Source organism: Poecilia mexicana, unplaced genomic scaffold (genome assembly GCF_051168715.1).
Source record: "Poecilia mexicana isolate PSO_F unplaced genomic scaffold, ASM5116871v1 scaffold_7, whole genome shotgun sequence".
Taxonomy (NCBI): Eukaryota; Metazoa; Chordata; class Actinopteri; order Cyprinodontiformes; family Poeciliidae; genus Poecilia; species Poecilia mexicana.
In genome coordinates this window covers 12587768-12610898 of record NW_028263376.1, presented here as the reverse complement: position 1 = coordinate 12610898, position 23131 = coordinate 12587768, and the positions used below count along the sequence as shown (strand labels likewise).

General features: G+C 40.4%; 2 protein-coding genes, 1 long non-coding RNA gene and 1 other non-coding gene across 7 annotated transcripts; 2 read left to right on the top strand and 2 right to left on the bottom strand.

Moving 5' to 3' along the window:
* Positions 1-537: 537 nt before the first annotated feature.
* On the bottom strand, positions 538-4019 carry LOC148158380 (uncharacterized). Of its 2 annotated transcripts, none has more exons than XR_015763768.1 (2): positions 1567-4019; positions 538-904 (listed from the first exon to the last, which is right to left on the bottom strand). It is a non-coding gene; the product is annotated as an uncharacterized LOC148158380 (long non-coding RNA). The 2 variants fall into 2 exon arrangements; XR_015763767.1 differs by lacking the exon at positions 1567-4019 and adding an exon at positions 1300-1557.
* A 1735-nt stretch (positions 4020-5754) lies between these two features.
* tardbpa (TAR DNA binding protein a) lies at positions 5755-12554 on the top strand. Of its 3 annotated transcripts, XR_001421030.2 has the most exons (7): positions 5757-6487; positions 7919-8082; positions 8208-8348; positions 8541-8711; positions 9261-9345; positions 10147-10293; positions 11060-12554. XR_001421030.2 is itself a non-coding variant. In XM_015009310.2 (6 exons), exons 1-6 carry the CDS (start codon positions 6247-6249, stop codon positions 10239-10241), a joined length of 897 nt encoding a protein of 298 aa, XP_014864796.1. In that variant the 5' UTR covers positions 5757-6246; the 3' UTR covers positions 10242-10992. The 3 variants fall into 3 exon arrangements, 2 of the variants coding, with proteins under 2 accessions (XP_014864795.1, XP_014864796.1); XM_015009310.2 differs by lacking the exon at positions 11060-12554 and having other exon boundaries at positions 10147-10992; XM_015009309.2 differs by lacking the exon at positions 11060-12554 and having other exon boundaries at positions 5755-6487; positions 9261-10992.
* A 979-nt stretch (positions 12555-13533) lies between these two features.
* On the top strand, positions 13534-13749 carry LOC148158379 (small nucleolar RNA U3). Its single transcript, XR_015763880.1, has one exon. It is a non-coding gene; the product is annotated as a small nucleolar RNA U3 (small nucleolar RNA).
* A 2947-nt stretch (positions 13750-16696) lies between these two features.
* pgd (phosphogluconate dehydrogenase) lies at positions 16697-22931 on the bottom strand. Its single transcript, XM_015009314.2, has 13 exons — positions 22759-22931; positions 22268-22343; positions 21982-22161; positions 21420-21485; positions 21213-21331; positions 21024-21093; positions 20812-20946; positions 20545-20734; positions 19487-19617; positions 18422-18555; positions 18009-18108; positions 17557-17679; positions 16697-17211 (listed from the first exon to the last, which is right to left on the bottom strand). Exons 1-13 carry the CDS (start codon positions 22914-22916, stop codon positions 17092-17094), a joined length of 1602 nt encoding a protein of 533 aa, XP_014864800.2. The 5' UTR covers positions 22917-22931; the 3' UTR covers positions 16697-17091.
* Positions 22932-23131: the final 200 nt, after the last annotated feature.

Genomic DNA, 23131 nt, shown 5'->3' with positions numbered 1-23131 from the left:
AGCCAGCACATGTCTGTAAAGTGGGAAGCAAAAGATTCATGTTTTTTTTTTTTTTTCAATAATTTGTATTTACCCATCTTTACTGTGGTGCTCAATCCATTCCGACCAGTCGCCGTAGTATAAATCCAGCTGCTTCAGAGGTTTGTCAGAGAACATTAATGAACAACAGCATCATGTAGGCCAAGACACACAGCTGGCGGGTCAGGGCGGACGTTGAGCAGAAGCTTAAAGCGAGGGTAAGTTGTAAAAGCTTTGAACATCTCACAGAACAACGTTCAGTCCGTGATCTCAAAGCGAAAAGAGTGTTGCGCAAATGCAAACTGTGGCTGTGAACCTGGAATGACAGGCTGGGTGAAAAGAGAATCGGGGAAAACGGCAGAGAGAACCTCGGTCACTCTGGAGGAGAGTCGCAGCTCAGGTGGAAGAGTCGATCAACAGGACAACTGTTAAAGAAAGCCATGATAACTTCTGTTTGCAGTTTGCCAAAAAAAAAAATAAATCATGAAAGGGACTGCCAGCATGTGGAAGATGGTCTGATCAAAGAGGAACCGAAATATTTAATCTCAACTCATTGAAGCTAAATATAAATGCACTTTTTTTCATATCTTTACACGTAGAACGTTTTGCATCATTTTTCTCCTACTTCAAAACAACACGTTGCTTTTCGGTGGCCCATCCCACAAAATCCTGCATACGGGTTTGCAGGCACGGTATCAACACAGTACTGTAGGTCTCCGCTCGTGGCGTGAGTCCTGTACAGTAACCAGATCATCTGGAGAAGGCAGGATATCGTTGCAATCGGGCCTCTTCCTCAGTTTTTCATATGGCCCGCAGCACACCTGGCTCACATCCAGTCAGGCACAGCTTGACTCAAAGAACCGTTGTGATCAAGTAGAGAGGAGACCTGCAGAGGAAACAGAGGAAAAAAAAAAACCTAATTTTGAATCGGACAAGGGAAGCCTGCTTTTTACACATAGCAAAATAAACACACACCACCACAGCTATGCCACCAGAGACTCCCTCTCCCATTCATAAATTTCTCCTCCTGAGAAAAACCAGCATTTCTCAAACAGGCCATACCCACCCCTCGCCTTCCCTTGCCTCTCCTTGCACTGCTCCGGCTCAGTGGGCCCACATGGGAACAATTAGTGGTGTGCATAAGTTTGGCCAAGATCTGTATAGCAACCGGCCACATCTGTTTTTATTTACCTTTTTTGCTAGAGAATGCCAAGAGGACATCTGCTACTGTGCAATGCAACTGTGGTTACATGCGTGGTTGACCCATGATTCTGTAATTACCCGCTGAAAGAGATGAAGAGGCTCGGCAAACCACTCAGAGCCACACATAGCCTTCCTTCAACCTCCTCTTCCTCCCTCGTGTGTCTCTCCGCTGGCATGTGAACCTCGTCTGCCTGGCAGAAGTGTCATTTAACGGCGTAAAGTTGCACACAATAGTGATTTTCACTTCATGTTGGCATCGTTAAATCTCCTTTAATGACTCCTTATTTCAATCAAAGTGGGATTAAATGCATCTGCTTGAGAGGAAATGAAACGAGATACACTCACCTACTTTCCTGATCTGATTGCTTGTTTGTGGTCACATGACAGAAGCTGCACGGTTTTGTCGCTGAGCCTTCTGGTTTTATAACAGTGCACATTTTCTGTGGTTTTGCACTTTCATGGTTGAGTCTGCAGAAATGCTCAAACAGCACGCGGCGGGTGAAGACAAGGAGATATGCGAACACGAAGAAAGGTTATTTTTCCAAAAACCTAAGACGACCAGTAAGGAGGACCTGTTTATAGCAGCGATGAGTGATTATCTGCAATGACAATGAAGACCATATATGGATCACTTAACAGGAGCAATATGTGTATATGTGTGTGTGTGTGTGTGTGTGTGTGTGTGTGTGTGTGTTGGGGGCTGGGTGCTACCATGCTTAGCATCCCCCAGATGTGCCAACCATATGCTCCGACTGAAATTACAACAAAAAAGAAACAGTAGAACATGAAAGAGATTTTTTTGTAAAGAGACTTAACAGTCGATACACAGAAAGGCTAATAGCTGCAATAGGCCACATGAAAAGAAGGAGGATGTTGGTGTGCCTTTTTTTTTTTTTTTTTTTGCAGAGCTTATTCCATTTCCTGTTCATGAGTTCACAGAGCAGATGGGAACCAAAGGCTCTAGGAAGTTTAGATTTTCTGCCCCATGGCCCATTGTATATGATGCATGTAACTGCATAACACTGCGCTGTTGTCATCTGCAGGAGCTTTGGTGCATGTCAAGAGGTCACAATAACAAAGGTGACACCAAAAAAAAGGCTTATCTTTGGAGCAAAAATATATATTTCTTTACCTCAGATTTCTTTACAAATATGCAATTCTGTTTAACAATTATGTTTGTGATAAGGCGAAAGCAAGATAACGCAGCAAAAATGTTGGCAATGCGATATTACCGTGTGTAATTTATATTTTGGGTTATGACATGTTTGGAGTATAACATGATTTATAGCATAATTAAAAATTAGTCTGTTTGTGCGGGTACAAAAACTCGCAAAACTGGTTCGCTTGGAACAGGCCTGGAGGGCAAGCTGCAGCCTATTAAAACAAAGCTGGGAAAAAACAGTCAATACTGCCCTCTCCTGGAGGTTAGAAAGACTGCAGTGGTGACAGGTAAAGCATCATTCAACTCAGCGCCGATTGAGACAACCAGAATATAATACCAAAGAAACATGGCACGGTGTAACTAAAATGTTTAGTTTTATTCTGTTCAGCTGTGAGACGAAATGAGCCTGGTGCTTGTGTCTTTGTCTGCTGCTCAGGAAGAGGGATGCGTTTATTTTAGATCACCTGCACCCGTCTACGTCTGGATTATCTCCCCAGCTGCCGGAGGTCTGCCCATATTTCTGCTTGTTTAATCAGCCTTAGCGAATATAAACGTATGCACAGCATGGGAATTAAAGCAAAACTGAAGATATAAAAATACCTGAAAATGTAAAGATGGATTAAAAAAAAAACGAGGCAAAAAAATAGAAAGAGGACAACTTTTTTTTTTTCTGCTTTGGAGAAGTATTCACACCCTTTATTATTAACATCATCTCAGGTTACAACATGCTTTACTTGTAACACCTGTTTTTTCCAAAATACAAATCTGACAATTGAGAAGTACATGTATTCATTATTGAGTCAGTATTTTTGTAGAGCCACCTTTGGCATAGTGTTTTAGTGTATTTCTCTAACAGTTCTGCACATGTTGATACTCATATTTTTGATGTGCAGAAAAGCTACATTTCAGTCTGATTGTAAAACATGTGTGAGCATCAATTTTGAAGTCTTATAGATTCTCAATTAGATCTGTGCTGATGTGACTGTGAGATTAGGACCATTGCCCTGTTGGAACATGAACCTCTTCCCCAGTTTCAAGTCTTGTACAGCTTCTAACAGCTTTTCTCCCTGAATTGCCTTGTATGTTGACCCGTTTATCTTTCTATTTTTGTAAACCAGCCGCACATTACAAAATAAAAAAATAAAAAAAACAGCTGCAATGCTTCCCTCAGCAGAAAATCCGTGGGTTCAGTTCACCTGAGTCTTTGTGTTCATTTCCAGTCCTAAAATACTTTTCTGTTTTTCTGAAATTGTCCAAAGCTTTAACTCTGCTTTACGGAGCAGAAATCTCAACAGACTCCAGATGTTCTTAGTTAAACCAGACTTGTCAGAGACATTTTGCTGTCAAAGCAACGACCTGTCAATAGCGGATCTCAATTCCTAATGTTAGGCACTTAGTCTATTAAATCTCACTTTAGGCAGAGGCTGAAAAAAACTCAGCATAAAGTGTTCAGGTTAGGCATGACTGAGTGACAAACAAAAACAGAGCCAAGTGTGGCTCTATTAAATGCAGCGGAGGAGCTAATGGTCACAATAACATCCAATAATTAATCACCTCTTTAGTTTTACTGTGTTCATCATCGGCACACTCACCTTCGGATGGCACTATGTTCTCCATGCTCCATTGCATTTTGTGATTTGTCTCTTTGAAGGTGAGCACATCTACTCTGTGGCACGCCTGCGGGAGATGTTTGTTATCAGCACAGGGCTGTAATTGCTTATAGCTGCTTACCTTTTGAGCAAATGTGTGAAAAGTTTGTTGCTGCGTCACACAACATTTGTGTTGCGTCATTTTATAGCTTAGCCGAAACATGTACCAGTACGGCAGCACTATCCTTGATTTGCAGTATTTGTATTGCAAGAATGGTAAGAGTCACAAATTGTCTTGTCTCCTCCTTGCTGAACACCAGTGAGCACCAGAGTTTTATCGTTGCATTTTCTGTAATCATTGCTTCCTCATCTGGTCAAACCCACGCAGCATTTCGAAATTAGAACCACTGTCTTATTTGGAGTTGATGTTATCAATAAATATATATAGACAACAGTATATATGTTGTGGGGGTTGAGGGGCTTAGAAGCATATCTGGAGAAACAACATGGGTCTAACTTGTTGTTCATGAGTCTGTGAAAACCTAAACTTTTGGTCCTGTGTATGAGTTGGTGTCACTAAATTATTACATGTTTACCTAAGCTCTGTCCATCTAGTGGAAAAATGTTTGGCTTGAAGCTCAAATTATTTCCCTTAATGTCTGACTTGGTCACATTTTTTGACCATCAGCAATCAGAATATGGGGCCACCTGGATTTTAGTTCTACTTTTCATGTCAGTGGTAATTAAAGTTATTATGAATTGGAGAACAAACAAGGTTACATGCTGAAGGTATTGGATCAGTCACACTGTCTGACAACAGCTTTGAGAACAGCACCACAATGTCTTTTTTTATTGCACTAAACCTGTAAATTAAGAGACTTTTGTAATACAGCTTTCTCTACCAACCTTTTGCAAATACTTTCAATTTTATCATAGTCTTCAACTTTGGGATTTAATAAATGATAATCAGATCATTTTTTTGTAAGACCAGACTCCAAGTCAATCATGACCCAGCCCATACTTTTATGTTTGAACCCTCTCCTTTCTGCACTGCAGAAAATACAACCTGCTTCACAGAACGGCACATGAATCAGAATTTAATTCACTTTCAAATGTAGAAATGAAAGAGTTTATTAATTTCACCTAAATACATGTAGGTTTTTCTAGCAATGCTTATAACTCACACTAAAGACACCGTATTGCTTGCTTCTGCTTTCTGTATGTCTTTCTGATGTGACACTCCCAAAAAAGTTCAGTTATTTTGTTTATTGCTAAGAATATTATGCAAAAATATATAGTTTGAAGGGATTTACATAAATTCAACATAACCATTTTATTTCTTATTTGTTATATGTAGTAATCTCTGCACCAGCTTGTTTTATTTCAGCATTGTCTGCACAGAATAAAGATTGTACAGAGTAATTAATATTTATAATAATTATTTTTTTTAGGATTTTTTTTTAATACAAATTCACGGTAATTATTTTAAGTTTGCTTCATATTTTTAAAAAGTACATATCCAATTTTCCAGAATATTAACTTGAGTCCCTTTTGTTTCGGTTTTTAACGTGAGTCGTCGTGGTTTTGCCTTAAGAAGACGTCACTACGCTTAAGATTTGTAAACCAAAAACCGCAAGACAAAAACATTAACACAGCGTCAAAAACACGAACTATGATTTATTCAAAGAGATTACCAGTGGTAATAATGTTTATTTCATTTATTTTTATTTTTCCACCTCCCCTACAGAAACATGAAAGTGAGCTGTTCCAGCACGATGATGTCATCTTTACAAGGTGAGCGGTCCGCGGCCATTTTGTTAGCCGTGAGTAGCTGTGCAGATTTCGTTCATGAAATTTCACCGAAAATAACAACTTGTGGAGGTTTTTGTTTGCATTGTATTTTCGATTACACACTTGTAAGCCGGAATAAGAGTTGTTTACTCGCTGACATTAAACATAGTCATTCATTTTCCGAGCTGCTTTGAGTTTGCTAGCTCTTTAGCTAGCTAGCTAACTTGTTTACGTGTTCCGTTGAGAGAAAACATCGGGCTTTCATGACCGCCAGCTTTTAAATGTTACAACTGTCGAATGAGCACGGTTTGTCCGCTCCTGACTTCCGTTGTTGTACATTTACTTCTTTTGTTTAAACCGAAGAAAATCTGAGCCACGTTTAAGACCTTCCAACTCGCGTTGAGCCTCAGTGGTTAACCAGCAACTTGAGCTCCGTCATCAGCTGACTGCTCTCGGACCAGCGCTCAGCCATCCCGGAGCAAAATGTCAGAGCTGTACATTCGGGTGGCTGAGGATGAGAACGAGGAGCCCATGGAGATCCCCTCAGAGGACGATGGGACTGTTCTACTATCCTCGGTATCAGCCCAGTTCCCGGGGGCTTGCGGTCTTCGGTACAGAAACCCGGAGTCCCAGTGCATGAGGGGGGTCCGGCTGGTGGAGGGCGTCCTGCATGCACCAGAGAGCAGCTGGGGAAACCTGGTCTATGTCGTAAACTATCCCAAAGGTGAGACAGGATATGCGTTTTCCTGTTTTTTGGGGGGGGGGGTTTTTACCAGCAGACTGTCTGCAAACTTCAGCCTGTATTCAAAGCGAGTGTGCAGTCAGAGATTTAGCAGCTATTGCACAAAACCCACTATAAAATGCTGTTTTTATTCTGCATTACTAGTTGTGTTACTTTATAATCAAATTCCTAAAGATAGCAAAAGCTAACGCAGAGCACAGTATATAGGTTTTCTTTAGAGTTTGGTGTGAAAACAATACTTATCAACCACATCCACACTCCTTCGTAAATCCCTCAAAAACTTTTCACTGTTTCAGAAAAAAATTCAAGGTTATTTATATAGCATGTATTTTTCAGGCATAGTACAAAAAGTAGTATAATTAAAAATACAAATCTAAAGCACAAAACTAACATACAGACAAGTCAAGAAATCACAAGTTACAATAGGTAAATGATCAACATGGTTCAACAGAAAAATGTCAGCTCTTTTAAGGTATTAAAAGCCATTCAGTAACGATTTGTGTTTAGATGAGGGGCAGTTTGGTCCAGAACTTAAGAGCTACAAGTGCCTGTCCATTCAGTGCATCATTGGTAAACAAAAACATGTTTAAAATCACTTAGAAAATGAAGAAGGGCCAATAAAAAGAACCAATTAAATTGGGGTGCAATTAAACTGTAGATCCAGTGTTTTAAGACTTCCAAATACAACAGAGTTCTAACTTTAAAAATGGATCCCCATGTGACTAACCAAATCCGTTTGTCAAAGTTAAGATTTGAATTATACATCACCCTTAAAGGTTTGATGTGTGACTTTTGAAAAGGCTCCAATCCATCCAGATCTGTATGACAAGTGTCAGAGCCAGCATTCAAATGAAACGAGATGTTTTATGTTCTGAAGATGAAGCCTAAAGAAATAATTTGTTTGTAAAAATAAAACTCCACAAGTGAGAGGAGCTAAAAAAAAATAAATAAATAAAAAAAAACGATATCAAATCCTGTCAGACAGGTAAGACCTGAACCATTCTGACCTCAGTATTGTGGCAATAAACGACAAATTAAACTGTTGGGTGAAAAGCTATAGTCAAACATGATTTATTGAATTTGCAAACAAAAAAAACATTCTTGGGTTTAAATGCTTTCTAAGATAGTCAGCAGGTGTAATAGTGGCTTGTAACATAAGGTTTTTTTTTGTTTGTTTGTTTTGTTTTGTTTTTTTTACAAATTTGTTACAAACCTGTCAATAAATCATGACACTTAAGCTGCATCATTAATAAACATAGCTAAATATCAAATATACGTAATGGCACAGAATAAATGGTGTTGATTTATAGTTGATTCTGTGGATGTTTACTTTTTGTTCTCTGTGTGTCTAATTAGATTTTTGTGATTGTTTTTTTTTTTTTCTTACGCCAGAATCTTATTTGTTCTTTGCAGATAACAAAAGGAAGATGGAGGAAATTGACGCGGCATCGGCTGTTAAAATCAAAAGAGGTTTTCAGAAAACGTCAGACCTCATAGTCCTCGGGTTGCCTTGGAAAACAACAGAACAAGACCTGAAGGATTACTTTAGCACCTTTGGGGAGGTCATTATGGTACAGGTACTGATGTCTCATTTAACTTTAAATGCTCCTGTTTTTTTCCCCTCATATTAAGTTCTAACTAGACTGAATAGCAACTTTAAAGTGGAAATTAATCTGGCATTCTCACTCTTTGCTGTTCCCAGGTGAAGAGAGATGCAAAAACTGGCAACTCAAAAGGTTTTGGGTTCGTCCGCTTTGCAGACTATGAGACGCAAACCAAAGTCATTGCTCAGAGACACATGATTGATGGACGATGGTGTGACTGCAAACTTCCCAACTCAAAGGTAAGCTGGACACCGTAGCAGAATACTCTGGAAAATGAGAAGCTGATGTTTTCTTTCACTGTTAAGATGTAGTCGCATTCCTTCGTTAAAGCAGTTTAGAAGTTTTGAAAATCACTTTCCAAGTCATCACAATAGATTGAACGCAATCAATCGCTCCATCTATAACCTGACTGGGCTTCTTTCTCTCGTCAGGCATCTCCCGACGAACCGATGCGGAGCCGTAAAATCTTTGTCGGCCGCTGCACAGAGGACATGACGACGGACGATCTGAGGCAGTACTTCATGCAGTACGGTGAAGTCACTGATGTCTTCATTCCCAAACCTTTCCGGGCCTTTGCATTTGTCACGTTTGCTGATGATCAGGTCAGAGCTGCTACTCTTCACTTACACTGAATATTAGCTCAAATTTTAAGATAGCTGATGTTACAGTAAGAATCGATAGCATTCATACCTCTCAAACATTTGTCACGTTATTTATTTTACATGCACAAATGTGTGTTTATATTAAGCTTGAATTATTTTACAGAGATGAATGGGTTAAAACTTCAGTTTCAAAACACACAAAGCTGGTAAAGACATACCTGAAAAGATTTTCTGCTGTATCTGCAGCAAAAAACATAGAAGACAAATTCTGACTACACAATTTTTTTGTAAAAACAAATGAAGTACATACATTTTCTTTCCTCCTTAAAAGTAAGAGCTGCTCAATAGTTGATTTATCACCACAAATGTCCCTAAATTTACACTGAAGTCTCCAGTTGTCATGCGGAAACGTTTGAGAGGGGTGAATACTTTTGCAAAGCATTGAATTAATGAAGAAAGCACAAACTGTTTGGAATAGTATTGTTCATCCATAGACTGAAGTAATCAACAGCCTGCGGTGTTAAATGTTCTCCTTCTGTTCTTCCTTAGGTCGCCCAGGCTCTGTGCGGAGAGGACCTGATCATCAAGGGCGTCAGCGTGCACATCTCCAACGCTGAGCCCAAACACAATAACAGTAGGCAAATGATGGATCGGGGTCGGTTTGGGGCTGGCGGGTTCAGTCAGGGCTACGGCAGTAATCGCGGGGGGCTAGGCAGCGGTAGTGGAGGGGTTAACTTTGGGGCTCTGGGCCTTAACCCAGCGATGGTGGCAGCAGCTCAGGCGGCACTGCAGAGCAGCTGGGGGATGATGGGCATGCTGGCTAACCAGCAGGGCTTGACCACGGCGGCAGGCACAGCCTCAACCACCAGAGATCAGACGTATAGCTCTGCCAGCACCAGCTACAGCAGCCCCAGCTCAGCCAGCCTGGGCTGGGCCGGAGGCACTAACACGGCCTCCAGCAGTGGCTTCAGCTCCGGCTTTGGCACGTCAATGGAGTCCAAGTCTTCTAGCTGGGGAATGTAGAGCTAGGTGAGAGTTGACGTTTTCTCTTGCTGTTAGGCAAATCTGGTAAGTATACCTACAGGAAGGAATGGCTTATATCTTATTTAAGAAAGAAACACTGCCTTTTATTTTAGTAAAAGCAAACATTTCTACTTGTGTGACTGACTGTGTAGTCATGCATTGAATGGGTAAAACATTTAGTTTGTGGAATCCTCCTGCGTAGTTTCGTTTGTGAGAATATGTTATGAAGAGACGGCCGTGCATGCACCATAACTGTTCATAAACGTGCACGAGTATGTTGAGGTCTCCCCGCAGTCTGTCGAAAGCTGGCTGTGAGATAATTATATATATTTATGCATCATATTGTATTTCTTTGGTTTGTTTTATTTTTTCTTTTCCTTTGGAAACGCCTTCATGAACGTTTCTTCCGCAGTTCACCAACTCTTTCACAATTTCCCGGGAGGAGTCGCGTCATTGGCTGCAATGTTCGGCAGATCTCAGTATCCCTTCCCCTCCTCCCACGTGTAAATGCTTTATCATCCGAGAACACAACTTCACTCTGCGTATACAGTGTTAGACGGTGGGTGTTGCCTTTCTTTTCTCTCCCCTCCCCCTCTTTTTTTTTTTTTTCTTTCCTCTTTTCGGGATATAGAAATCTTGTCTGCCCTTGTCGCTTTTTGATCTCGATGAGTGGATTTGGTGTTGGACCGAATGAGAGTGAGCAAAAGGAAGGAAAGCAAGAACTGTTTGTGCTTTATTTATATATTTTTTGAAAGACAAATGCCTGGGAGAGGTGAGAAGAACCTGTGGCTTTGTGCGAGTGTGAGAGGAAGAAGCAAAGTACGTGTGTGTTCTCAGTGACCATCACAAGGACATTTCTTGCATCTCAAGATCCCTGAGTTTTCTGCTTACTCGTATCATTTTTCTATCCATCCCTGATTCTTTATATTAAAAAAAAAAAAATCACACTGAATTGTCAAGTGCTATGAATATCTGTATCTTTTAGTAGATCTTTTCTTGCTGTCCAATGCGATGTGAATGCTCGTCTTACTTTCTCCTTGTTACCACCCTCTGTGTGAAAATGTGACTTTGTTTGTGAAGTCTGTGTGACGGGAGGGGGAAAAACACTGAAAGAGTGCTGAAGTTTGGAAGATGTTCCTGGTGAATGTTTGAATAGTTCCCATTGAAAGTTTGTGTTTGAAGTGGTTTCGAATGCATTTTTCTATGTTTTGTGAATCAAAGGGAAGTGTGAAATAAAACTTAATTTAACTAGGGAAAATACCCTCTTGACAAAGACTTGTTTTTGACTTTAATTGAACTGCCAACACTTTAATTCACATGTCTAGGGTCGTCGGATTTGGAAAAAGCCCAATTTTCTTCTGAGCCCCAGTTTGGAGTCGGCGACGCTTGATGACGAAGCCGAAATCGCCTTAATTCTGGGAAGGATCTACGTCGCCTCATTAGCAAGAAACATTCGACCCACTCAGCTAGAGTGATATCAAAATTATTTTCACATATTTGTTTGTTTTGACACATTGGGACCAAAGTCATCCTGCTTGTTAGAAAAAAATTCATTTTGTCCTCCAAAAACTGTTCAATTCTACCTCACTTGAACATGTTCATAAATACTTCACAAGTTACCGGTATATGCGAGTATAAAACCTTATATTATTTATTGTGATCAAAAGTTGTATTAGCATAGCAGGATATGTTGATAGCTGTTTGCTTTCATGATGAAGTGTATTGGCATTTTTCAGTATAAAGATCTGAGCGCAAAATCACACTTTGTGTATTGATGCTAGTGTTGCGATGTAAAATAAAAAGTAGTCTTTTTTTTAAGTTGTATGTGGTCTCAGTTTTGGTAAGCATGTTACTTTTTACTTAAGGTAGCTGATAGTTTTGTAGAGTTATTTTTTTCAGTGCTGTGATTTTCATTTAAGACCTCAGATTTACAACTTTTTTTTTTTAGAAAGTGAAACTGGTGTATGGATTCATTACATACAAAATTATATTACAAGTGTTTGGTTTTTGTTTGTTTTTATGATTAAAATCTATAATTCCACTTCTTCAAATATTTGAATCTGACCTAAGATCAGGTTGTAACAGATCAAGTTGTAACAAAATAATTTTAATAGAGATGATTTATTGTACGCCATCAAATCTTTAATATTCTGACCCAGTGTGGCAAGTCGCAATGAAAAGGAGTCGTGTCCTCCTCAACTATTGGTTAAGCTATCATGCAATTCTACAAAGTGTTACTTTTCCTCAATTGCTTTACTGCATTTCTCTGCTTGGAATCCATTTTATTTTTATCACTAATTCAACTTCCACAGCATTTAGTCACCATATGTCTCATTATTTCCCAACAAATTGTTAATGCGTTCAGACATCAATCAATTGCTTCCATCAAATTTTCTGCATTTTTACGTCATTTGCTTATGTCGGTCCAAATGAACCATACTTATCCTGGATAGTCATTCCCTGTAAGTCATTTCATTGCTGGAATCATTACATGCCAAACTGTTCAGCTAGTTTTCAAAATCTGTCAAAATTATGCATTATGTTTTATTATTTCTTTGAAAAGTCTGCCAAGTTGAGCAATTTCAGTGAACCTCAACTTTGATTAATATTGTTTACAGTTGTGTATAGCTTTTCTCTGTTGTAAATAAGTTTGTACTTGGCTTATGCATAATGCTGTGAAAAAACAATTGCATAGAGCACAATGCAGTAAAAATGTGAAACATTTGTATGCAGGTCAAGGCATTTTACTTTTTTTTCCTTTCAAGCACGCACAGCATACAAAGTATAAACTTTAGAGGAAATAAAGATAACTGAGCAATATGTACAAGTATTTGCAGACATTTTTTTTAATCATAAAGAAAAAAGATTGTGACTATGCAAAACTGCTTATTTTGTTTCACAATAGAGCAAACGACCTTGACAGAGCAGTGGAGTATAAGTGTCCTGAATAAGTACTGTGTAACTAAACTATATTTTAAATGGCTGTGCAAATAGTGTAGCACTCTTTACCATTTTCAGGTAGTGTCAGCAAGGTCTGACATTTTTGCATGAAAACATGACAAAGCCATTTGACTATCTTCTCCACAAACATGCCAGGACTTTTCTTTTAGATGACACTGAGTTTCATTGACTTGCATATTTGCTTTTGAGGAATGAACTATCCATTTTGAGCAAGAGACTTACAGACTACGAGTTTTTAATCGCATTAAACATCACGTATATGCCTTTCTGTTTATCATTTTTGTTATTTGGCTTAATTTAGGAACGCTGAAGACCGCACACATTGAACAGCGACCCCCAGTTTGCATGTAGCAGACCGGGATATGGGGACAGTGCGTCGGTTATTGTTCGCATATTCTACCACGTGGGATAGTAGCGTCTGAGAGGTGGAACATTAAAACGCAATGCCTTATGGGTAACCAGAAAAGACAAATATATATATATATATATATATATATATATATATATATATATATATATATATATATATATATATATAAACTCTTATTTATATCCGAGTTTTTCCCATTTTAATGCAGCATTTATATTTAAGTTATGACTTTCAGTGTAGCTAAATCTCTGGAAGTTGAGAAGTCAACTTCTCAACTTTATGTAAATAAACATAATTTGTCACAGGATACTTTATACTTGTAACTATTGTAATTAAAACAATCTAAATGGGGTTTGTGTTATTAAGTTTTACATTAATTACCTGTGGAGCTTTCGTCGCTTTGCCTGCACCGTCACTGAGAAGGGTAGGGGGTTCGTACTAGAAGACGTGGAGGAGGTTTGGTGAGTCAAGACTATACTTTCAGGGATCATTTCTATAGTTTGCGACTTGAGAAATGTGTTTCTAATTTGTATGGTCTCGCTAACCACGATGAAGAGTGGGTGATACGCTATCCTGAGCGGGAAGCTTGCAAAGAAAGGTGACTGACGTCACGTGTTCCTTGCATTTGATGACCGTTCACTGTCTCCTTGGAGACAGCGAGGGATGGCGTATGATCTGAGTGGTTGTGCGCACATTGTTAAAGAAAATGCCTTCTTTTTCTTAAATTTAAACGTAAGAGTTGAGAACTAATCTTAAATGTTTTAACTGGTATGTGGTGAATTCCACTTTTTCTTTCACTGTGGTGTTAATCCTCCCTTCGGATTACCAACGCTATTTCTTATTGTACATTCAGATAAAACATGGATCATTTTTTCCCTCTCTGCCTTTAGTCGAATCAGCCAAACTTCTCTTAATTTAGGTCAAAATTATTTATACCTGCCACAACCACAAATAATGGAAGAATATGTGAATATTTACTTATTGACGTCTTCAAAATTAGGACTATTACCACCAATGAGGGGAAGCCCAGATGGCTTTGGAAACTTCTGGTAGGTTAATTGACACAGTTGATTTAATTGGAGGCACATCTGGAACACACTGCTGAAAACATCAGGAAGCGACTCATGCAGCTGCACAGGTCTGGTTCATTCTTGGGAACAATTTCCAGATGCTTGAAGGCGTCGCGTTCATCTGTTCAAACAATTATATGCTGTTTTTGTATTCAGTGTGTTTAAACTTCTGGTTTTATCTTTGCATTTGGTAGAGATGAGTAATTTGAGACAGATTAAATATCCTTCCACAGTAGATTGGCGGACCTTTGACCCCATTCCTCCTGACTGGAAGGATTTATCATGCTCTGCTAGGACAGCAGCTACTTGTTCACATGTATAATGTAAGGTGTTCAACTTGACTAGTTGGAGTGTAGCTACAGTCTTCCTCCAGCAGGTTGTGCTGTTGCACCTTGATTATTTCAATGGATCTTTTTTTCAACACATTAAGGAAGTTAGAAATAGACTGCTGGTAACACCGATAAAATAGAAACAAAAAGAAAAACGTTAACTATACGTAATAAACTACAAAAGATGTTAGTTATCAGTTGTTTCTTAACAACAGCCATGCACACACACGCATACCAAAAGATAAATTAGAGACCAATTAACCTCACAGTCATGTCTTTGGCTCATAGAAGGAAACAAGAGTACCAATGAAATGCATCTAAATGACTTTAGAAATGATTAAATTGTGACAGCTGATTAGAAAATACAAAATGGAAAATATTTTTGGCCTAATGACAATCTGTGTGTTTTGGTGCCTGATTCACACACCTGGTGTTGATGTCAGCAGCATGAATGTCCACATCCAAGCTCCTTGTACTCACACAAACACGCAAAGGCTGCCCGATCTACAGCTGTAGGTTTGTGGAAATATTAATTACATATGTTACTCTGTGTTTCATAGAGGTCTAGTCAAAGTTATACTCCAGTTTTTCATAACGTTTAAGGTACCTAGTCCGTTGTCTGATTCTTAAAGAGTTATTCCCACAGCTCGACAGTTTCTGTCTGCCTTACAAAACACAAATGGAGCACACCTGCTCACAATGCATTTAAAAATAACAGATTGGCTTGTTTTTAAGTTGAGTTGTATAGGATAATGTCACTTTACTTGTGCGAAAGGTTTTTACATCACAAACCCCCGACATTTTAGTTGAAGGTTGTACTTTTTAGAGCCCTATTATGCAAGAAATGTACCTAACCCTAAGAAATAATACGAATTTCACCCTGCTGAATTAGTTTATGCTGGTTTCACGTCCATTGTGTGGACAAAGGGAAGTCGATGCAATCACCTGCTCCATTATGCATCACCTCTCTTTAGTGTCTGTCCTCTTTAATGCAGATGAGTCACAGTTTCACCTCCATGAGGTTTCACTGAGCTCTGATGCAACAGCTGCTAATCAGGGGCCTGCAAGAAGACAAGAGCCGAAAAGTTTACCCAGTGACCCTCACCAGGTTACTGAGTCTTATTGTGTTCCTTAATAAATCAGTAACAATATTTATACTGTACTTACTGTAAGATACAAGCTTCAACACGGAGTAAAGGTCTGAAGTGTCTCATGATGAGGGAAGGGGAACGTTATGCTAACATCAACGTAAGAGTCACCCAAGGTAAGACGAGGTGTAATAATGAAGCTTTGTTTGCTGATGACCAGTGAGTGTGGTAACAGCTGTGTTGACAGATGCAGCATCCTTCCCTGTGGTGGGTGCAGTAGCTGCTGCGTTGCTCCATCTATTATTGAAGCTGGTGACGTGACACATTATTCCCAGAGAAGCCGTCGCATTAGAACAAAAGGACTATTTTTATTTTTTTTTATAAAACCCAATCTGATCATCAGCTTGAAGATGTTCAAAGAGTCGAGGGACGGTTGACTGATTTAGTTTTACACGTTTGTGTTTTTCTCACATTGTTGATTTAATTTTGGAGTTTTAATTTGAACTTTTCTCCTTGATTGATGGTTACACGGCAAACACCTCGAAATTAATTTAAACAGGAACTGGGTGCAAATATTTGACTTTCAATCAGTTTCAATTTGTTTTGGATCATTTTTCTGTTGGAACGTCCAATCCACTCACAGTTTTAGTAATCTGACCCAAACTGTCACCCTCAGGTTCAAAAATACTTCGATAATATTTACCATAAATCATATCATCTATGTGTGTTTAAGGAGTGGTTGGTGATGGAAGGAAGGATCTCTGGTAGCAGTTACAATTAAGCAGTTTAAATTCCAATTAAATCTAAAAAACAAAATGTGATTAATTTACTCAGAGGCTTTTTTTACTCTGCAGCCTAAAGAAGCCCCAAGTCCCCTTGCTGGACAACAACTTAAATTACACTTTACCCCAAATGTATGGTTATATATTTTGCTTCAAACTTGAAAAAGAGAATTTGCATATCGTGACTCTTGATGCGTCAATGTTAAAGCTTACAATCAAATGCCTCCATTTGAATGTAAGTGTGAGTGTCTGTCTCTGCGCGGCTACCAGAGTCTGTAATGAGTTTCCTAATTTAGAGTTACACACAAACAAACCTCAGTCTTTGTTCACAGCTCGCACGGCGTAAGGACCATCAAAGCTAATTATAAAGGGATTGAGATCTTTATTTAGCCTTTTACAGATCAGTGCAATGCTTCACCTTAATCCAGTGTCAACGCTGAGTCCAAGACGACTGATGAACGTTAGCCTGGTGTCCAGATGAGGCTAACGGGTTGTTGTGTGTGTGTGTGTGTGTGACTGCAGCTACATCAGAACAGATCAGAAGTAGGAAGGCAACACACGCGCTATGATCCCATGTCTTGATAAATAAAACTGCAAGAGGTCTCTGAAGAGTAAAAGTCAGGATGAAGCCGAGGTTGGTCATGGAGCTGGAATGTGGGACACGGGCTCTTCTTTTCCGAGCAACGTCCTCTTTTACTCATCTTATTTGTTGTTGGGTTTTTTTGTTTGTTTTTTTTGCACCAGGTGACGGTGGTTGTTAAGCGTTGTAGGAGGAAGAGGAGACGTTTCCGCCGTGGCCCGTCCAGTTGGTGTGGATGTGATGCCCGGGGTTTGAAAGCAGCTCGTATGTGTGAGCGCCAAAGTAGTCCCTCTGGGCCTGAAAACGACAACATCAAAGCCACGTCAGCGACTGATGATCAAAACTGATGCCTTCACACCGCTTGATCTTGCTCACATCTCAACCACAAATGCCAATGTGTTTAATTGTAGTTTTATGTGATAGATCAACAGATTTAAAAAAAAAAAGTGTTTATTTGAATTCAGCTTTCCTGACTTGATTAAGCAGAAAACATACGTCTGCAGGTCTTTTAGGGTTCATCTCCACCAGCTTTATGCAGCTACATTCTTTGCCACAGATCAACTGGATTTAGATCCAGACTTTGACTCGACCCTCTGCTGCTCTCAGTGGGAGCCGATTCCCAGCAGCTGTCGCCATATTTACCTGCAGCAGGTTGGCAGGCAGCATGTCGTGTCTGTATCCGTCGTAGAAGGACAGAGCCGTGGTGAAGCAGGGCATCGGGATGCCGTGCTGGACGCCGGCGCAGACCGTTCTGCGCCACGACTCCTACAGACAGAAGGTTAAAAAAAAAAAATGCAGCACATCTGGTCAGGACGAACAGATTTTATATTTGCAGCGAATCCTAAACGTGTGAATCTGTCTAAATTTAAAATGGGTTCAGTCAATTTTAAATCGGTTGCCAGGCTTCGTTTTCCCAACAGCTTGGACTGAATTTACTTGACCCGAAATGTGAAGAGATGTTAGCAGACAGCTGGACGTTACAGCAATAAGTCACGGCTTTGCATCACAGCTTTTCTTTGTAAAAAGAAGGAAACAGACTTTGCCAATGTGGCTGTTGTAAGCTCGGGTTTGCTCGACTTCCCACTTCCTCATACCTGACAGTCTTGCACAGCATTGCTGAAAAAGTTGTCCAGCAACAAGTTCTGCAGGTCAGCGTCTCGGTCAAAGGCCTCTTTGATTTTACCGAGGAAAACACTGGAGAGAGAGAAAGAGAGATGTTGCATGTGATTTAGACTGATGCAACACTTTACATCAGAAAAGCAGTGCTGCAACCACTGTGTCATCATTCCTCACTCCATCTGACTGTAAAGGAAAGGCTGCACTTTCTTCCACTAAAATTCCCACATTACGACACCACAATAACAAAAAAGAAGATCCGATTTAACTTCCTCAACACCACAGCAGTAAAGCTTTTTTTCCCTCAGGCAGCAGAAAGACGTTCTACTGAAGCCCCATATCTTTTATTAAAACATGCATAAAATGAGAATGAAACGAGGTCGAGCAGCACCTTCGGATGATGCAGCCTCCTCGCCACATCAGGGCGATGGCGCCGTAGTTGAGCGTCCAGCCGAACTCTTTGGCCGCCTGCCGCAGCAGCATGAAGCCCTGCGCGTAGGAAATGATCTTGGAGGCGTAGAGAGCCTGCAGAAAACAAAAGCAATCGCTTTTAACGGGGCAGAATATTCTGAAGCGCAGTCCGCTGCGACATGCAGGAGCTCACGCTTTCCACCCGCTCAGGTTTAAAACAGGAAATCTGCCATGCTCAACACAAGTTGAGTTCCTCAAAACGTCAATATTACAACACTTTAATAAACCTGCTTGTGCTTCATAAGAATTTGGAAAGCAGCAATGTTGATATCTCTATTAAATTGTGCCACACTTTTCTATATGTAGCCATTTTTTATGCAATTATTGAGTTAATCTGGTTTGAACTTTTCTTAGAGATTCAACGACTGCAGCAAAGCGAAACTCGATCTCTCCGTTTTAGGTCAAATAAAACCCTCCAGTCAGCAGCGACGGTAAACTCCAAGTTATGATGTTTACAAAACTTCATTAGTGTTAATATAGTTTTGTTTTTACCGTAGTTTACCAGGTTTCTGGAGCAACATTTGCGTTAGTCAGGTTCTGATTTCATGCAGATGCATCTGCAGCCAAAAATGCAGATGATTTTGTGAAACTTGATTTTCTCAGTTAAGCTGTAGCACAATAAAAATCTAATATACAGCAAAAATATTAGATTTTAGCTCCTTAATGGCCATCGGGTAAAGCAGATTTTGCAGGTAGCTAACAATGTACGGAGACAAACTAATTTTTTAAATTGATTAAGTGTTTAAATATTTGAGAAATGCTACAATTTTGACTTCATACTGAATATTACTGTTGTTGATTTAACCCCTTAACTGCCAGCCTGAAAACGCTTCCATGCTATCCAAATGGTCTGCAGGGACACCAGAGTCCTCGTGACAGTTAAGGGTTAAACAAATATTGACAAATAAATAAATCAAATAATAATAATAATGTATTTCAGGAGCACAATCTCCTGCCCGGCACATTCTGTGCTGTTCATCTGTACCTTCCTAATGTCCTCCAGGAAAGCGGCCTTGTTGCCGTTGAATTTGAGCCCCTGGGGGCCGGAGAGCCTGCGGCTGGCCTGGACCCGCTCCTCCTTCAGAGAGGACAGGCATCTGGCAAAGACGGCCTCCCCTGAGACGCAGGAAAGAAGGGAGGAGGAGAGAAAAGGCTGGTGAATATGAAATCAGGGACAGAAGGCGGTTAGATTTCCTGAAATCTCTCGGACGTAGAGGAGCCAACGTAAAGCAACACAATCTTATCAACAGAGCACTGTTAAGATTACAATCAGCATGACTCAGCATTATTTATGGAGGTTAAGTGGGCGTGTCACAGAAGGCAGAAATCTTAAGTTTTGCCACATAAATAAAATCCTTTTCTACTGTAAAGACTTTGTTTAGTCAGCATGACTTTGCGAAAACCAAACTGCCCAGTGAGATGACGCAAGAGAAAAACTGATGAGGCCTCTAAAGTCATCCCCCCCCCCATGCCATGCATACTACTGCTCCACACAAGCTGGGACTCTTCTCACACAATGAAGCTCTGTTCGGTGTGCGGCGGCCGACAGCAGCAGAGCGGACGGCATTAAAAAACGCTAATCCTAGCAAAGCCTGGATGGGTTTGGTAACGGGCCGGTTCATGCTACAAAAGATCAACTTTTCATCTTTGAGCTGCTTTACTTACAGTCGTGTGTCCTAAAGTGAGTTCTCCCTCATTTTTTTTTTTTTTATGTTAGCCTTACTTCATGTCCTTCTGTGATAATCACAACAATACAAAAGTAAACAACAAATCCAAATCCTTCTTATGTCACTAGAGAGCAGCAAGCAGCCAGAAAAGCCTCCGATCTTCTTAACCTGCAGCCTCATAATGATCACATCCAAAAAACACTTGTTGACTTGAAATAAATCTGACCTTTACTCTTCAATAACTGTCTGAGGCTGTAATCCTAGCAGGTGTGTCCTAATCCTTTTTGTTACAAGGAGTGGAGTTTACCGAAAGAAACCAGAACTGCAGGAAGACGAAGGGAAACAAGAAACTTCCTCGTTTCTGATTTCCTCCTACCGATTAAAGTGACGGGTGTGCCGTACTCCAGGGCTGAAATGGCCGTCCATTTCCCCGTGCCCTTCTGTCCGGCGCTGTCGCGGATCTTGGGCAACAGGTGCGTCCCGTCGGCGTCCTTGTATTTAAGGATGTTGGCCGTGATCTCAATCAGGAAGGAGTCCAGCTCCGTCTTGTTCCAGCTGTCGAACGCCTGAGCGTTTTAAAACAGAAGGAAGTTAACACGACGGGAGAAAAGACGTCGACGGACGCTCTCTTCCCGAACCCCACCTGCGCCATCTCGTCGTGGTCCATCCCCAGGACGTCCTTCATCAGGTGGTAGGCCTCGCAGATCAGCTGCATGTCTCCGTACTCGATGCCGTTGTGGACCATTTTCACAAAGTGACCCGCGCCCTCGTCTCCGACCTGCCCCACAAACGCACGACGACGTCAGCCGACGCTGCTGGATCCTAAATGCTTAAAGAAGAAACGGCTGCACCCACCCAGTCACAGCAGGGCTCTCCTGTCCCAACCTTAGCAGCAATGCTCTGGAAGATGTCTTTGATATGCGGCCTTTAAAAATGAATGACGTCAAATGTTTATATTTAACCAGCTAATTGCAAACATGAACTTTTAACCACGAAAGAAACAAAAAATAAAGAAAACTTTCAGTAATTTTTTTTAGGACCCACCAGGCCTCCTTATGTCCCCCTGGCATGAGCGAGGGTCCATAGCGAGCTCCCTCCTCTCCACCGCTGACTCCGCTCCCAACGAACAGCAAGCCCTTCTCTTTCAGGCTCTTACACCGCCGCTGTGTGACCAAAACACAAGAGCAACTTTGAAAATTTATGCTGGGAAACAAAAAAACGAAACGTTTCTGCCAAACTTCTGTGACTCACAGTCGTGTCTCTGTACTCAGAGTTGCCTCCGTCAATAATGATGTCTCCGGCTTGTAACAGAGGAACCTGTTAAAAAAAAAAGAATACGAAGTGGATTTAAGATGAAGGCATACCAAGCTTTTAAAAAAAATGAAATTATTTCATAACTGCTAACAGCTTATGTGATAATGATCCAAAGTTTAAAACAGAGATGCACCAATCATGATATACTGGATTTCTGTTCTTTTTGAAGTCTGATCTGATGATTTCAGATTTCTTTTCTACAGATTTTCGGTTTTAAATCCAGCAGAATATGAAATTATACATCAAAGCAACTGTCTTAAATATTAACTTGATTTTTTTTTTTTTAAATTAAACTCCAAAAATAATAATATAATTACTCCTTCTCTAATTAAAATAAAGTTTGTTTAGGTCAGTTGTTTTGTTTTGTTTCAAATCTTTGTGTAAATATATAGAAATGATGGTATATTTATTCAAGGTTACCATATAACTGGATTCTTAAGAATACAATATTTCATGACATTTTTTTTTTCCCCTGATGTTTTGGTAGAAAAAAACCAACCAGTTTATCAATGAAGTCATCCACGGCCTGTCCAGCCTTAACCAGCAGGATGATCCTCCTGGGCTTCTTCAGCTTGGACACCATGTCCTCCAGGGACTCGGCTCCGACCACCTTCGAGCCCTTTGCCTCGTTCTGCAGAAAGTCGTGCACCTTGGAGACGGTTCTGTTGTAAGCACAGACCTGCAGAGCAGAGATGTTGCTCTTACTGAGGAGAAAAAAACTCACAACAGCAGCAGAACATGACGTGCCAAGGAGAAATGTAAATAAAGGAAAATCAGGGTCTCACCACAAAGCCATGGTCGTTCATGTTCATGATCAGGTTCTGGCCCATGACAGCCAACCCAATGAGTGCAATGTCTGCTCTGAAATCAAGAGGAGTCGTATAATATATAAAGTCAGGACCTGATGGCAGACTGGTATCAGACTGGAACACTAAAAAACTTTTACATCCCTTTGGTATGGGTTTTCTGGGTCTTTTACGACAATAAAGGGCCTAAAGAGCAGAGTCCAAGATGACTTCAATTCCCAGAGTACAATGTGATTACTGAGTCACTAATCCGTGTAGTTTTACATGTTAAACGTCATGTCAAATATTTATTTGCACTTATGGCAAGAGTTTTTTAGACACTCAGCAAGACAACTACTAAAACTTTGCAACAGAGAAGATTACCCCCTTTAAAACAGGCTAAGGAATCGCTAAATCTAAAGCATAAAGGTCGACAACAACCAATCGTTGTGCCACTGCCAAAATAAGTGCAGCGTATTTAGAAAACTTACTGAGCCATGATTTTCCTCGGGTAAAGTAGGTGGAAGGTAAGACGAGGTAAAATGAGAGTCGAGCTGCTTCTCCTCGGGTTCTCTTCTCTCGGTGTTTGCTTCCTCCTTCCTCTGTTCCAAACGTGATCCAACAGATTACGTACACCCATGTACAGCATCCACCAATTAGAGGCCGCCTAGAAGACGCAACGCACGTTGGCTGAGAATTCTAATTGGTCCACAAAGCTGACCAGAGGTATCCCGTCTCCTATTGGCTAGTTCGGTGCTCAATCACGTTACACCCTATGGCACTGGTTACACCCACATTGAAGCTTTACGGCTTGGCTAAAGTGCGCCTGTTAAAAATACTAATAGAGAATCAAACGTTTGCACA

What these genes read in the sequence shown, in the direction of transcription:
- tardbpa (XM_015009309.2), top strand. Translation starts at nt 6,247, where the DNA reads ATGTCAGAGCTGTACATTCGGGTGGCTGAGGATGAGAACGAGGAGCCC. An exon ending in GGGAGGTCATTATGGTACAG is followed by an intron (nt 8,083 to 8,207) that starts GTACTGATGTCT and finishes TGCTGTTCCCAG; the next exon opens with GTGAAGAGAGATGCAAAAAC. An exon ending in GCAAACTTCCCAACTCAAAG is followed by an intron (nt 8,349 to 8,540) that starts GTAAGCTGGACA and finishes TTCTCTCGTCAG; the next exon opens with GCATCTCCCGACGAACCGAT.
- pgd (XM_015009314.2), bottom strand. Translation starts at nt 22,916, where the DNA reads ATGCTGTACATGGGTGTACGTAATCTGTTGGATCACGTTTGGAACAGA. An exon ending in ATGACTTCATTGATAAACTG is followed by an intron (nt 21,486 to 21,981) that starts GTTGGTTTTTTT and finishes TTTTTTTAACAG; the next exon opens with GTTCCTCTGTTACAAGCCGG. An exon ending in GGGGGACATAAGGAGGCCTG is followed by an intron (nt 21,094 to 21,212) that starts GTGGGTCCTAAA and finishes TCATTTTTAAAG; the next exon opens with GCCGCATATCAAAGACATCT.